Source organism: Amphiprion ocellaris, chromosome 9 (assembly GCF_022539595.1).
Source record: "Amphiprion ocellaris isolate individual 3 ecotype Okinawa chromosome 9, ASM2253959v1, whole genome shotgun sequence".
Lineage (NCBI taxonomy): Eukaryota > Metazoa > Chordata > Actinopteri > Pomacentridae > Amphiprion > Amphiprion ocellaris.
In genome coordinates this window covers 29,723,625-29,740,956 of record NC_072774.1, presented here as the reverse complement: position 1 = coordinate 29,740,956, position 17,332 = coordinate 29,723,625, and the positions used below count along the sequence as shown (strand labels likewise).

The 17,332-nt window shown below is 39.6% G+C and overlaps 1 protein-coding gene across 1 annotated transcript; it reads right to left on the bottom strand.

Annotated features, from left to right (window-relative positions):
- Nucleotides 1-5,959: 5,959 nt before the first annotated feature.
- trhra (thyrotropin-releasing hormone receptor a) lies at nucleotides 5,960-16,037 on the bottom strand. The gene is made up of 2 exons (XM_023294135.3): nucleotides 14,921-16,037; nucleotides 5,960-9,505 (listed from the first exon to the last, which is right to left on the bottom strand). Exons 1-2 carry the CDS (start codon nucleotides 15,725-15,727, stop codon nucleotides 9,065-9,067), a joined length of 1,248 nt encoding a protein of 415 aa, XP_023149903.1. The 5' UTR covers nucleotides 15,728-16,037; the 3' UTR covers nucleotides 5,960-9,064.
- Between the last annotated feature and the right edge of the window lie 1,295 nt (nucleotides 16,038-17,332).

Sequence of the window (17,332 nt, the reverse complement as noted above, 5' to 3'; positions counted from 1 at the left end):
ACCCCCCATGAGGGTTCAAACTATTAAAATATTGACAGAATAGTGCTGAGGGAAACGTTAGATGTGAACGCTCTCATTCCTCCTCATATGCACATTTTGAACCTGGTTGACAAACAACTAGATTTAAGGTTACAATTTGAGGGGGAAAAACCCTGTTAAACCCACTGTTGCAGAGATACAATATCAGTTTTTTTATTGCCATTTTTACTCTCTCTCTCTCTCTCTCCATATATATATATACTACCTTCTCATAGCGTCAAATAATGTACTGGTCTCTATACTTGTTTTGTTGGACCTTAGTGCCGCATTTGACACAATCAACCACAAACTTTTATTACAGCAACTAGAACGTTGTATTGGCATTAAAGGGACAGCACTGGACTGGTTTAAATCCTACTTATCGACAGGTTCCAGTTTGTGCAGGTCAACAATGACTCTTCTGAGCATACTAAGGTTAATCATGGAGTTCCTCAGGGTTCTGTATTAGGACCAATACTGTTCACATTATACATGCTTCCCCTAGGCAATATTATTAGGAAGCACTGTATTAATTTCCACTGTTACACTGACGACACTCAATTGTATTTATCTATGAAGCCAGATGAAACTAATCAGCTAGCCAGACTGCAAGATTGTCTTGAGGACATAAAGACCTGGATGACCTATAATTTCCTACTACTAAATTCAGACAAGACTGAAGTCATTGTATTTGGCCCCAAACATCTTAGAAAATTGCTTTCAAAGCATATAGTTCCTCTGGATGGCATTACATTGGCCTCCAGTACTACTGTGAGGAACCTCGGAGTTATCTTTGACCAGGACATGTCCTTTAACTCACACATAAAGCAAATCTGTAGGACTTCCTTTTTCCACCTGAGAAATATTGTGAAAATCAGGAACATCCTGTCTCAGAGTGATGCAGAAAAAGGCATATGGGTTCTGTAAAGCATCTCGAGACAATTTGACTGTAATTGGCCCTATATAAATAAAATTGAATATATATATATGTGTGTGTGTGTGTGTGTGTGTGTGTGTGTAACGCAATTAATATAGATAAAATATGAATGATATCTAATTGTGATTAATCTAAATAAATTCACAGCAACCCTGTGATTAATTTATTAATTTTAATCATCTGACAGGACTAATATATATATATATATATATATATATATATATATATATATATATATATATATATATATATATATATATATATATATATATATATATATATATATATATATATATATATATATATATACACACTACCATCCAAAAGTTTGAGTTTCATGTGTCCATGAAAACTCCCACTTTTAATCATGTGCTAACATAACTGCACAAGGCCTTTCTAACCATCAATTAGCCTTTCAACACCATTAGCTAACACAATGTAGCATTAGAACACAGGAGTGATGATTGCTGGAAATGTTCCTCTGTACCTCTATGGAGATATTCCATTAAAAATCAGCCGTTTCCAGCTACAATAGTCATTTACCACATTAACAATGTCTGCAGTGTAATTCTGATCAATTTAAATTTATCTTCATTGAAAAAAATGATTTTGTTTCCAAAAAAAGGACATTTCTAAGTGACCCCAAACTTTTGAAAGGTAGTGTATATATTATTTTTGCTCATTTTTTAAAATATATATTTGGGTTTTACAGGGTTTCAAAAACATTAGCTTTACTGTGCATTTAAAAATATGGACTAACTTTTGTCAGCTGTGTTTAGCTGTACATTATAAAAATGGCAAAACAGAGATTTGCAGAATGAAAAGCCAGTCAGCTGATACTATGCGAGTCTAATTATGTAAAGAATGACTCAATAAATCGGATAAATGTAAATGAATTCTAGAGATGGAGTAAGAGCCATGATTCACAGTTGGAGCGAGTAGCTGGAATCTGCATGAGAGGAAAATCATTACAGCGGTGTTCTTTGCCCATGTAAATTTGGTGGCGTTGTGCTGACGGTCATTTTCCTTCTTGCTCCTCATCGTCAAAAAGAACATAAAACTGTACAGCACTCCAAATGGAATAGAGCTGGAAGGCAGAGGCAGGAAATAAATAATAATCATAGAGCCTGAATCATTTCATTGGAGCAGCTGCTTGCTGCTGAAGCCTTTTTCTGATATCTCATCCTCTCGACCACTTCAATCCTGCACCGTGACACCCTTTCACCAGTTTCAAACTCCTTGCCAAATTAGCATGGTTCTCCTCGGCCAGTGAATCTTAATTAGCATCACTGCTGTTCACAGATTAACTGGGCAGATGTGTCCAGATCTAGTGGGTGAATATACAATTTCGAAGAAAACTATGGTAGCTCTACCTTGATGTGGTTTGAATACACTGAAGGAAGTGTAGATAGCAGCAGTGTTTCAACAACCTTGAATTAGAAACAATATACAGTGTCTGCATTGCAAGTAATATTTCTGTCCTCTGGCAGCACTTGCTCAGCTGTTTCTCTAATGGATCAATCATGCTTCCGTATAGAGTGCAGGGTCTAAAGATCTTTCACTTAAAGGTCATACATGGGAGGCTGAGGATAAATCTGTTGCTTAGGGACACATTTTCTTAAAGGTAGCACCAGTTATTATAATTCAATATTTGCATCACCATAGCTCAACAGCAGACTGAAGCTTTTATTCACCTTTGAACTATATGAATGTGGAAACTGAATTTTGACCTTTTCCTAGTATATTTCCTTTCATTTTGATGTGACTGGCATGTAAATGGCCCAAAACAAATGATCTCCCATCAATGACATGATTGAAAAGCACCTGGATCGCAGACATAGGTGAAGAGGTAAATGATTACCCTTGGGAGGGTAGCACTGGATGGGATATTCTCATCCTGCTTCGGTGCCAGACCTGTGATGCAGTTTAAAATTATCCACTGAGTGCAAAGTCAAAAATCTCTTTTTGCAGTCAGCCATGTGCATGAGGTGCAAAACTGGTCATACCTTCTTTTACCATCAGTTTTGGGAGATAATATTTAATTGTCTGTCTGACGTATGATGCACTGCAATCATATTTCACTTCCTCTGTTCTGCTTTGTAAGGGGTTCTGCCAGTGGAGAGGTAATGGGTTGGCTCCACTACTCAGAAGCAGGGTTAGTCTCTAAAACTGGGTATCACTTGCTGCTCCACTATTTAGACAAAAGGTTTCCCTTGGACATGAAATGTTCCTAGTTTGTTAATATTCAAGAATCAAATAAAAGAAAACGTTGTTTAATATCGATTTACAAATTAGGAATGGGTAGTTCTGCTTGTCTAGTTTAGTCAGACTACACAGTAGTTCTGTCTTTTAATTTTCTTCACTGACAGATAAGGTTTATAGATTGCATAGACCTGTTAGTGATCACATACTGATCCCTGACCAATAATAACTTGCGGTCTTTTACACTTGTGTGACTGACTTAGCTGATTGATAAGTGTCGCTGAGTGATTTCTATTTCCCACCAGACGGCAGCTTTTATACATGAAACTAAACCAGGAAGCATTAATCATCACTAGTCCATGAGAGTGGGCTCTGTCTGTTTCTTTCACGGTGGGTAGACTTGATTGAACGACTGATCAATGTGGTTATGTGATTCATTTTGCTGAATTTTCCTCAGCAAAACATGGCAAGTTCACTTAAAACTTTAATTAAAACATTATTTTCTGCTTTCACTGTGTTTCGGTTGAACACATAACAGAAACTGTTGATGACAAACAAGACTACAGATTTACAGCGATGATATGAAGTTACACTTAGACACAGTGGCACTTTGTGCTAAATACCAACATGTTGATGCTAACAGGTATAGTCATCATCTCAGGTAAGCGTGCTAAATTCAACCATGCTAATGAGCTCTAAACACAAAGTACAGCTGTGGCTGATGAGAATGTCATGAGGTTTGCAGGTATTTCATCATTTAAAAAGTACTGGACAAACTAAAATTGTGACCTGAAGTGATTACAGTTCATCCTTAGGGGAGTGTGAATGTCTGTAGAAAACTTCAAGTAATTGTCAAGACATTTTACTAAGAGACACAAATATGGACCTCACAAAGCTGTGAAAAAAAAAAATAAGACATAGGGTTGTCTACATCATCATGATTTATCCCCTGGAAACCATGCATGTTTGCACAGCATTTACTGACAATTCTCTGTTACAGAGATGCATTAGTTGGGGCAAAAGTGTGGGACTGTCAAACAGATGCTGCCAATGTAGGGCCACACTGTCTACATGGGGGAAAAAAACCTATTATGCTGTTTTTTGTCTGGACGTTGTGGTGCATCCTTGATACTGTGTTGGTTGTTATCCAGTGGCTAAAAATGAAATGTCAAGAATTGCAGAATGACCACTTGAGGCTGGTTTTAAATAAAATTGATTCTTATTGGCCCTCATTTTAATGGAAAAACAGTGAGTGAAGAAAGCAAAATGCAGACACTGAACACAGGAGTAAACTGAGCAAAAAGTGAACCACAGTCCAGATAAAACAAATGCACGAGGAGCAGCCAAAAATAACTCCAATCCAGACAATAAAAGCATGCAATATATGAAACAAATCAAACAATAAAGAAACACAACAAACTCACAAACCAGGCACACAGGGAAGATCGTACAGAGAAAAGGAGCTGTAATGCCATCAGGACAACATAAAATGACCTGACAAAGAACATGAGTGAATGGGTGAGTATAGACACATTGAGCCAGGGAAGACAATCTCACACAGATGGAGGACATTAGGGCAGCAATTACAAAAACACACAACAGGAAATAAAACAGGAAAAAAATGAAGCAGGAACAAAAAGCAAAGAGTGGCAGCTGGATGTGAGCCTCATGTTAAAATGTTCAGCTTTACAACTGAAATAAACATATTTACAGCTTGATTCAAAAGTACTCTGGGTCCCTAAAGTTATGTAAAGTTAAGTGTTTGGCTGATTTGATTGACATGTGGCTGATATCGCAGGACAGTCCACAGCCCAAAGATGTTTGACAGTCTGCCTTAGCTGCATTCATGCTCCACCTCGTTGTCCATTTTGGATTAACCAAGAGTTAGGAGGAGTCCAGCACTGCCAAGAATCCTTCTAGCCACCAGAACGACTCACTTGAAAACCAGTTTACAGAAAACAATGGGTGTCATCGTGGAGGGTTCATTCATCTTTATATAGGCCTCCGTTGTTATCCTCTACGACACACCATTGGTAAAGATAAAACAAGCCATTGTTCCATCCTGTGTTCATTTTGCCTACTGTTGTTAGGCTGATTTTGTGTAGTCTTACTTTTTTTTCTCAGTTTTAGCGATCAGTGTATTGACTTGCTGGTGCCTATGGGATTCTTCTGTGCTTAAGTTGTAAGGTAGTCAGATTGATTTCACTGGCGTCTATATTAAAAATCTGAAAAATAAAACGTGTGGCACTCGAATTTCCAGCTGTATCACACACCGCTGATGAGACGTTACAGCAGATGGCAATTAGTGCCTCTGTGTTCCAAGGGCATTCTCTCCCAGCACATTAAGCTCTTTCCAGCTCCGTAGCATTGCGTGGGTAATTACTATGATATGTACTTCAGTGTTAGCATTCTCACTTAACAAAACTGAGGGAGGCTTGATGAGTCAGATATTTAGAGTAACATTACCCATGGTGGCTGAACATAAATTGAGCGGGGGTGTCACATTGTTTGTGTTGAGAGTACAGTTGGCGTCTAATAGCTTCAGTGAGATGAATTTGTGTCAAGGCAGGTCACCGCATGGCGAGTGACTTCAGAATGAAGCATCAACCTCCGTGATCGATGTCCTCAGTGTGGCCATAGTTCATACAGCATCTATCTACCCCCGATTCATGACAGCTTCTTGGAAGCAGCAGTTTTGTCAATGACTGCTGATAATAGATCAGTAGTGGTGGCAGTGTGGAGAGTTGGGAACCAGAAAGGGGTGCTCTGTATGAGACATCAAAATGTGGTAATAATCCACCATGGCGCTGTAATTGCTGTCTTTATTGTAGACAAAGAACAATACAAAATACAAAACAATCCATCAAACAGCAAGAGCAGAGAAAAGCTACCTCAAGACAGCAACGTGCACAAACAGTTGCTTCAGATGGAAATACATCAGGTATCAAGTTTTGTATCCACATCACAAAAGCCTGTGTTCATGCTCTGAACTGTGCGCCGTGCAGAACACAACACATCTCCAACACAACTGCATGGAGTTTGTCCAAAAATCAAACACATTTCAGCTGAGAACAAGGTGGTAGATTAATAAGTGTACAGATTAGAGGTACATCACATTACACTACAGGCTTCGAACTGTTTTTGTTTTCATGTTTTCTCACCTGTTCCACTTTGGAGATTACCTCCCACCAACTGGTTTGGAATGGCAGCACACACGCTGATGGAACGATAGATGAAAATGGGCTATTATTTGACAAATGCATTCGCTGGCACACATTTGAAAACACAATACTCAATGAATTTCACATTGCACTGCACAATCAATTTGAAGCAACTTTACAATATAGACAAAAAAGACTGCTTTTCAAAGAGAAACAGGTGCTTTTCACTGAGCTCACTAAGTGTTCATTCCCTCTGAGTGCTGCTCAATTTACATATATGCTCCAAGAAACAGCAGAAAGTCTTCCATTAATAGCAGGGTGAGCTATGTACATGCTGTGGATTGCACCAACTGAAGTCTTGCACTTTGTTGCAGTCTAGTTAATTATTCCACCACTGCTCTGTGGGTTTTTATTTTTTGATTTTTTTGCTGAGCAGATAAATCACAGAAAAGTGCTGCATTCTGCAGTCTGAGCCATTATCAGTGAGTTACTGCCACGCCAGTTATCTGACCCTTTAACAAACAGCCTCTCTGTCGGCACATCAGAGCTACTCATTTCACCCTCATTATGATACACTGGCCTTCACAGGTTCTCCACAGTGAACCTACAGATGTCGTCTTAACGGAGAGCAAAGCAAAACAAGGCTTTGGTGTGTCTGTCACTATTAAGACTGACATTCCTGCAGGAATAATTAGAGTTCAGGTGATTTTAAACTGATACATCAGGCTTAATTGAGTGTTATATCTGTCCCTTTCTCTGGCTGGGCCTTTTTAAAAGGTCACATTATTCTATATCTGTGCTTTCTCTCTAGTATCTAGATTAAAGGTCATGGAGGTGTGCATTTAGATTCATTTGAATTACATATTGTCTGGTGGGGATGCACAAAAAGAGGACTTTTGCTACATCTGTAATATCTGCACACAGTAGAGAAGCTAAAGTGTTATCCTAGAGGTGGGAGATACAAAGTAAACAGTAAATTTAAACATGAAAGGAAATTCCCTTGATAAGGAAAGGAGAAAGTCTTATACAATTAAGAAGTTGCACTCCTTGCAAACAATCCCAACAGAGAAAATTCAAACCAATCATATGGGCAGATAAAAAAATGTTCAACACATACATACTTCTCATTTAAGAATAATTCAGTTCAGTTACTTTACTCAACATAAGAAGTACTTGCATTTACATCACACACAGGCTGCATCTTAAGTTGTCAACACACACAGAAAAAGAACAACATGGTTTAACTTCAGCCAACATGTAGTTTTGGAGGTATTTACTGATCAGCAGTAGCTAGTTAACCCTTTCTACATTGTGTCCTTACCAGTGTGTAACGGTACCAAGACAGCTAATAAGATACACCATAAGATCATTTTAAAACTGTTTTTCTTCTCTTTTGCTGCTGGTTTTCCCATACCTCCATCTCCTGCACCAAGTTAACAGATACCTGATATCAACCCTTTCTAAAACTATCGATAAATTGTCCCCCAGATTGTCAATGTAACAGAGCTATACTGGACTACTAGTACTTAGAAGTAGTGTGTAATCCCTGAATGTCAAACTGTAATCCCTTACACTACTTTTCTGTGAAAAAATGCAACAAAATCCAACATTGGTCACAGAAACAGCCCCTTTCCCAGAATAATGAAATTCATAAAGTTAGCTGAATAGAAAGCAACAGCTGAGCAGTAAAAAGCTGCAGCGGATAAATGAGGTAAAAACAACGTCTTGGCTGATGATGTGTAGAGGGTCAGTAGTGAATGAGTGAACAAGGGAGTGGTTTCAAAAACAGCCTGCAAGAAAATGTTTTGGTCATTCGGAGGTCGTGAAAGTGTGTTTCTGGTCACCTGGAAAGGCAAATATTAATTCTACCAAAAGGTCACTGCTGGGGCAAATGTCTGACCCTGTTCCTGCTAAATGCTCCGCTGTGTTTCCCAGCAGCAGCCGCTAATTTAGTCTCTCTGCTGTTTGATGTGGAGTGGGGGGCGTGAAGTGGGGTTTAAGAGTCTTTCGTTTTAAAGCGTCGCTATGTGAACGCTGAGAGTGAACAAACAGTTAAACTGTGGGCAAAACAGTGAACTGAAACTCACTATGAAGGTCAGTAATGGCAGGAGGTTTTAGCGGATATTTCTCAAAATATCGATTGCATTTTCACCCAGACATACGACACCCACTGCTGAAACTTCTTGCTGTTGACTGACTGCTAATGTAGTGTCTGATTTAACACTGTGATTCTGTTTAGAGTGGACAGGAAGAGAAATGAAGAAGCCGTCTGCTGCAACCAAACAAACCGTGCAACTTTTTAACAAACTGCTCTCATACAAGTTTATCTTTTAACGTTAGGGTAAGATTTATACAAAAGGTGTCTCTCACAAATCATAGGAGATGGGTGCGTGACATTAATAATTAAAATTTCCTATTTTTCAGTCAATAAACAGAGGCAGAGATTTTCTCTTCAGAGTTGAGAATCATCGATACGGATCTATCAGTAAATTGTGACAATTCATAATCTATTCACTAGTTTTGTACAAAAGGCTAATACGCCTTAAGTATATCCAACTCAACTCATTACATCCAATTTAGCATCAGGCAAATGGCCTTGTCAAATAAAAGAAATATTTGCAAGAGGAAACACCTTGGGGAAATTAAACTGGAAGTGTGTGGTTACTTTTAATTAAAACTTGACCGAATCCATACTGGAGCTGTCAGTCTCTGTCATGCTCTCATTAGATGGAAAGTTGGTTTCTAGTCAGGCTTTGACATCTCTGCCTGACAGCGAAGGCTCCTCATAGGGCCTCTTCTTGGCACTTGGCAGGATGCTGGCAGGAAGGTACTGATCCGACGGCGTGCGCAGCTCATCCATTTCTGTGGTGAAGTGGTCGGGACTTTCCCCGTTGGACGTCTCTTTGATAACGCTGTAGGTGAGCGCCACACTGTAGGAGGCGGGTTTCTCCATGCGCTGAGGGCCACAGTGACACAGCTTCTTGAAAGCAGCGCGGAACTTCTGGGACATGGCATTGTAGATGACCGGGTTGATGGCGCTGTTCAGGTAGATGCACAGACGGCAGAAGAGCAGGAACCAGGTGTCCAGGTAGGCCCGGTCCAGGAAGGAGTTGACCACCACCAAGGTGCGGTAGGGCATCCACAGTAAGGCGAAGAGGATCACCACCACAGCTAGCATCTTTGTCACCTGGCAAAAATCAGTCACGTGTTAAAAATGCCACCAAATGAAAACAAACAAAGCAGGATGATTAATAGAACCCTAAGTGTTTTTCCAAACACATGTGGTCTACTTAAGCTGCAAAACAAGGCACTAAAGTTCAGGCCTTTTCCACAGCAATCTAATTGTCATAGTAAGATGAAGCACGTGTTGGTAATAGCATTAGCAGTGACTCTGTTCTATTCCCAGTACGACGTGACAGAGTGACAGCGAACCAGCACGCACAAGACTAAGACCCTGAACCAGATGTACCGAAATTAAATATAGCATCATTTTTTATTTACACCTGTGCTTCTCCCACTGTCAAAATATATTTCATCCTGAAGATTTACATGAAACTGACCACTGCTTTTACCACTATACTCTACTCTTCAAAAGTTTAGGGTCACCCAGACAATTTCATGTTTTTCATGAAAACTCCCACTTTTATCCATGTACTAACATAACTGCACAAGGGTTTTCTAATCATCAATGAGCCTTTCAACACCATTAGCTAACACAATGTAGCATTAGAACACAGGAGTGATGGTTGCTGGAAATGTTCCTCTGTACCTCTATGGAGATATTCCATTAAAAATCAGCCGTTTCCAGCTAGAATAAACAACGTCTAGACTGTATTTCTGATTACTTTATTGTTATCTTAATTGAAAAAAAAAATGTTTTTCTTTCAAAAATAAGGACATTTCTAAGCGACCCCAAACTTTTGAATGGTAGTGTAAATAGTCAGAAAATACTAAGAACTCAAACGTATTTGTGTTTTGTGAACACTTCTCTCAATAGCAGTACTGGACTTGTGTATGTAAACCAGTGCTGCCTGGACTTTTATCGTACTAATATCAGTCTGATTTTCTGCAGAACTAAACAGCAAGCATTTCCTGCTGCTTCTTATTAAAAGCACTCAATGGTGAAACATGGAGGCTTTTCTTGTGAAGCAGCCACCGGAAAACAATGTTTTCGTAACAGATTTTAGCACGATCATTTGTCAAAAATGCATCTGCACAAAGCAAACTGTCAGTTTCGACTTGATTTGACAGCAAACTATGATTAAATATTGCAGGGAGTAACAGAACAAGAAGTAGCAGCCAACAAGTGCTGCAAGTTGAAGAATTGCTGTTGACAGGCTGCAAACCTCCAACTGCTAAAAGCTAAATAACAGACTCTGCTGTGACTCACTGTTGTGTGGAAAACCACTTGAGCCATGTGCAGCATGAAAGCAGATTTTTCAAATAATCATGACAAAAAGCTGATAGTTCGGTATTTCTTCATTAAAAAAAAAAACAAAAAACAGGACTTTGTTTGGTTGTGCTATAAACTGACACATGACTTGTTCTTCTGCTATATTTTTGACAAAACAGCTGCTGCAATATTAAACCAAACTGTCACAGGTCTCACAAATTTACAAGACAATCTGATGGATTACAACTTTAGAGTTTGTGACAGACACAGGGGAATACCATGTCACCAGTCAAATATTGATGATGTGAGTGGAATTTTTGACAGACTAAATACCGCTCTACTAGAATTAGTATTCATAGTTTGTGTACCCCAGAAGTTATCTAAAGGTTAACAAGAAAAGAGGCGGGGCCCTTTTTGTAATGAAATGAATTAAGTGTGTGTTGATCATATCGTCATTATTTATTTACGAAGCCCTGCTGATGCATTTTAACATTCATCAGAGCGTCAGTGAGTTGACTTTTTTAAAGACGTGTCATACAATCAGCAGCCAGCAGGAAACACCTTTGCCTTCGCAGTGGGATGCATTCAAGACCAACAAAGTATTCAAATCAGATCCTACAGGCCCAGCTAGCCAAGAAAAATAAAAAGCTCAATCCCTTTACCACAACTTTTACACATCTTCATGAAAAGGCAATCAAAAGAGGTCAAGGTTTTCAGAAGGTTTTAGTAAAAATTTTTTAAAAAGACAGCTCAGGCAGGAGAGCAGTATAAGTTAGAATAATACACAACTTTTCAACTTTGTTTCCTTTCACAGATCCCTATGAAGACCCTTTCAGGATTTCTTTCAAATCAGAAATGCATTTTTATGTCACTCCCCTTGAGTTGATGCTCTGAAAGTACATTTAGTCTGACCGTCTGTTGGAAAGACACTTGAGATCTCCTGAATTCCTGCTGAGAGTCATGCGCCTCCCATCAGGGGGGGATTTAAAGTTGTCCACAACATTTTGTCTCGACCATTAACCCTTCCAATACTGTTCTGCTAGAACAAGCCAGAGAAACCCTGCATGCATCCATATGGACAAGAGGCACTAAACAGATGAGTCATTTTGCTTTAGTTTCCTGGGAATATGATTTGTGACCCAACTTCTACCCACAGTCAGAGCTGAAAAATCACAACTGGGAATATGAGCTTTGGCACATTCGCTCATGCAGAATGCAAAAGAACTTCAGCATCCACTCAGTGGGCAGAAAGACCATTCATTCATCCCTTTGGTAAGTGTACCACATGATGTACTGTTAAATTAAGAGTCTCTTTACATTTCTCTTGGCTCAGTTGACCTATCCAAGTTGACAAATTAATTGGTATTGACTTGACTGACTTTGCTCCACCTGGCGGGCGTTAATCTCACACAGCTCCTTTCCTGCTGATTGCAGGTTGCATCCTTTATTAAATATAACTTCCTGATCCTCTGGGTAAATCCTTAAACTTGTCAAACAAGCTTTGTCACTTTAGACTATTTTGGGTCTACTGTTTAAATTTGGAGTCACACAGAATGCAAATTACCTTAGATACCAGCACACTTGCAGTAGGCTCTGCATAGAGAGTTTCTAATGTGTATTCACTTTGTGCAGAAAGAGACAAATTTGTTAATCAGTTAATTTCTCTATTGATATGGCATTCAGTTAAGGACTCTTGTCTGTGCATGTAGGTGGGCCATGCTTGAATATTTATATCACACTTGGAATTTAACACAGGGAAATTAAAAAGTCAGAGATATGTATGAAAAGGCAGCTGCACAGAATTTGTAAAGTCAAAATTTACACGTACTCAGCTTCTAGGTTCATTACCAACAATAGTGACCCCATTTGTAATGCAAGTGTAACATCATCCCTTTGTAGTTCTCATAAGCCAGTCATTATTTATTCAGACGCTGCTGCGAGGACTGATCAGATTTGTTTGCGCAACTTAACAAAACCTGGATTTGTTAATATAATTACCAGGTGAAAATCTTGAGGTGAAACTTGTATCTGATTAATAGGATCCATATTTATGTGGTGTTGCGTCTCAGCTGCAGGGAGGTGAGTCTAACTGGATTGGTTGGAGGCGCTGCCAGTGTCATCAGCGAGCCACATGTCCTAATCCTGGATCCTCATTACTTCTTGACCTTTAGGTAACTCAGTAAGGCGCATGGTAGGTGGGGCGGCTTGTTGCTTTTGTCCACGATGAGCTGGTAATGCTAAGAAACACGTATTAATGCGTGTGTTAGAATATAAGCCTTACTGATGAAGAACAAACAAAAGAGCCTATTTGAGTTGGAATTAGTCGACAGAGCATGGAGCTGCCTCAGGGTACCACACCTCCTGTCATTCCAGGGAGGCTTCTTCTTCTCCTCCTGATCTGATAAACAAACATCTCGCCCTGCTATCTGCTCTGGTGTCTGTCATGGAGGGGCTTTGCCTTTAATGCATTCTGCTTTATTTTTAACAGAATAGGAAAACTCTTTGAGGGGGTGTTTTATTTTCTTTCTTTTACAGAAGGACAGAAGGAAGACGATGAAACTGTCCTGCACAGTGTTTATTACTGTATGAATGATCGTGCTTTGAAATGGGAGTGAGCAACATAAATCAAAGGGTTTTTATACTATGAGCTCCTATAAGAAAATCATCCAGCAGTATGGATATTTAATGCTATACAGAATATCCAGTATTTGAGACAACAGAGGTCTTTGTTTTTCAACAAAGACTCCATTCACTTGTCAATTTTCCCACTTATTTGAGGTAAAATTGAACTAAGAATTCCTAGTTCTTATTTAGTTTTAAAAGGATGAATCACATCTCTTTCCTAGGAAAAAGAATGCAGTTCTGGCCAGGTTTGCACTCCACGACACTCACGACAATGAATGAGCACTGGCCACACTTTAGTGCACTGAATATCAAAAAGCAGGCAAGCTGCGGAGCTTTTCAGGAAAATTCTAAAAAAGAATGTTTAATAATAGAGACTGCATTTAGCTGCACGTCATTACCATTACGTCATCCCTGCAGAGACCTGAGACTTGTTGGTGAAACACAACCTGACACCATTTTTAGAAGCTTCCTGGCTGCCACGGTTAAAATGGTCGGACCATTGGTGGAGCTAACAGGTTCAATAACATCCATATTTACTGAATATTTGTGATAAGGGTTCTCTTTACTCACAGCTTTGGTGAGAATCTGTGTTACAGTTTTCTAAATCTCACTCTGGCCCACTGAAAAAGAGAATTATTGTATTTTAAACTTCCTCCTAATGTGTTTTGTCCATATCGATCACTTGGGTCTTTCAGATGTTTGATCAGGTGGAAATTCCAAAACACAGCCTGGGGCTGAAGGGGTTAATGTTCTGTTTGATGCTTCACAACTTCGCCTATAAAACGGTCTTATATGCTTGTGACCCTACATTGGCTAGATACAGTGTTTTTAACACGCTGGATTAGGTATTGGCATTACTTTTCATGCAGCACTAATCATCCCAAATCCCAAGTAAGTCAATTTGGATTTCTGTTGGATGTAATGTTAATTAAAAAAAAAAAAAAATTAAAAAAGATCTTTTGGCAATCTAATTTATCCCAAAAACGGGATACAGGAATCACCTGTAAGATAATATACTGTACATTTCTTCTGAGCTACACTATAATATGCTGCTACTTCTTTAAGATGGATCACATCTTTTTCATTGAAAAATCTTGCTGCGTTTTGCACTCCGGAAGACAGACTCATGGCAGTAAGCTGTAACAAGCAAACAAAAGTCATAAAAGAAATGGGAAAAATATTTAAAGGACTGAGGGACTCCAGACTTGGAGGAATGTAAAACAAAGCTGGCCAAACGCAAGGAATAATTCTAATAAATACCATATATTGTGTTTTGCAAAATATATATCTGTATAAAAATTATTCCAGTGTTTGTCTTCAGTAGCAAAAGGATTTTCCTAAGTAATCACATTAATTCACTCACAAATTACGCGTTTTTCCCTCAGTGCATGGGTCAAGTGTTGTCAAATCTGTCTCTATCTGGACTTGATAAGAAGTGGACAGACAGGGACAGAGTGACCTCGCTCTTAAGTTCTCTGTGATTGGATAAAATGCGCTACAGCTGGACTCATTCTCTCCCATTCACACACTCGGTGCGCAAACACTGAGTGCGCACAGATAATGAATGAACGGCCAGGGGCGCACCTGTCTGCGGGAGGCGGCCGTGGTGCTGCTGGACGAGCTGCTGCTGATCATCCTCCCGCCCTGGCTCGTCTCCTTCTTCCACTTCTTGGAGCTCTCCTTGGGATCGGAAGGCAGCGGGTTCAGGAAAAGTATCCTGGCGATGAGTCCGTACAGCACCGTGGCCAGCATCAGGGGCAGCACGTAGAACACCGTGAAATCCGTGAAGTAGATGGGCAGGTAGTGGCTCCGGGACACTTTGTAGGCGCAGTTGAGCAGCACCACGTTGTCGTACACCAACTTTTTAGTGTCTGACAGAAAGAGCCACATGACGCAGTAGACAGACGTGAGCGCCCACACCAGCATGATGATCTTCTTCGCCCTGGATAAAGTGCACAAGAATTGCGCTTTGATGGGATGGCAGATGGCGATGTAGCGCTCCACGGTGAAGGCGGTGATGGAGCAGGAGGACGCGTTGATCCCGAGGTACTGGAAGTAGGTGATGCCCAGGCAGCCCGCGTAGCCGTACACCCACTGACCGTGCAGGGCGTCCGTGATGTTGGGCAGCCCGGCGGCCGTCAGCACCATCAGGTCAGCGGCCGCCAGACTCACCAGGTAGCAGTTGGTGGGAGTCCGCATGTGCTTGGTGGTCAGGACCACCAGGATGACCATCATGTTCCCCACGATCCCCACCCCGCAGATGAGGGACACCAGAAACACGCTGACCACTTTGTATTCGAGTGTGTAGTCGGTCCAAACACCCAGGGTCTGGTTGTGGTGCTCCGACGTGTCATTCTCCATCGTCAGGTTATTCATGGTGAGGTTTTCCATAACAAGACCTCGTAGCTCTGTGCACTTTAAAGAGAATTACACCAAGCATTAAAAAAATTTAATCAAATAAAATCTATGCAACAATCTGCGGGGCCCAAGCCCAACAGGACCCACTCTAGAAATCCTCCAAAAACTTCCATAGAATCCTGTCAAACTGCATTTTCCTCCCAATGAAGCCCCGATGGTGATGCTGCAGAGAAGCCATCAAATGGAGCTCCAGCACGTTTTCCATTCAAGCATGTTGGAGGATGTTGGTGGAAGTTTGCATCCAGAGGAGAGAAGCAGCTCTGCTCCTGTCTCTCTGCTCACACAGTCAGGACTGATCTTCCTGCAGAGCCTCACAGTGAAGTCACCGCCTGACGCACTGGAACCACAAACTTTTTTTTTCCCTCCTCATGCCAGGGACTCCTGTGCAAATGCCTCATATGACACACTCTTGTGGTGTAAGATGTTGCTTTAAGGGAGCTGTGTTGGTTTTGTTGGTTAGTTTAAGGTGTTTAAGTGCAGATTTAAGCATATTCAACAAAGCTTTTATATTAATATTGCCTTCATTTTTGAGAGCTTAAACTTGATGTATTAACAATTAATAAATTCAATTCAGAAATTATAGTTTGTATGAGCTGTTTAAATAAATGATTCATAAATAGGTATTAAATAAAATAGATACACATTTAATGAAAACAATTACTTTCATATAATAATGATTGCACATTAAGCATTCATTTATTCTTAAGTTATTGATGCCTTATAAGCAGAGTTGTTGGCAGAACTGATGTCCTCATCTCTTATGCATTACATTATATACTCCTATACATTATAAGTGAGGGTTTAAATCAAGTGATACCAATTAAGCTGCTAGAATAAATAGACATAAAATCACAGAAGAGCAGTCTTAAGCATTTATATCTCATGCTTCACTCTTCTCAGAATAACGTAGCAGAGAACTTGCACATCTCCATTATTTACAGCTGTATTAATGATATATTTCTATGATTTATGATGTGCACACTGAGCCAAGACTCAATTCCAAGACTCGTGTTCTTTATGGCTGCACCATTCATTAAATGGAAATATTGTACATGTCATGTGTGTCATTTTATATATAAATAAATAAAACTGCCTGATCTGTATGCAGGTGTGAGTGAAGTGTTCAGCTCCTTTACTTCAGTTAAAGCCATGCATTTAAAAAAACAAACAAAAAAAACCAAATCCTACTTAAGTAAAAGTGCATCAGCAGCATAATGTAACCTAAAGTGAAAGTGCTTGTTTGGTTCATTTGCCTGACATTATTATATATGATATGATGATATTAATAGTATTGGAGGATCAGTGTGTCAGCAGCATGTTACTGTTGTAGCTGCTGCAGTGGAGCTAGTTTACTACTTTATATACAGTGTTATAAACCAGATGAACTGAATGCTAGAACAGAATTAATGGGAGAAGAAAATAATAAAGTTCTGTTGCATAAATGTGATTTCAGTTTTAAGATATTTCTCCAATTATGAATATTTGGTGATATATTGCTTGACAGATAACAGGTTGATGTTTTATGTACATATATCTATATATATCTATATATCTATATATATCTATATATATCTATAT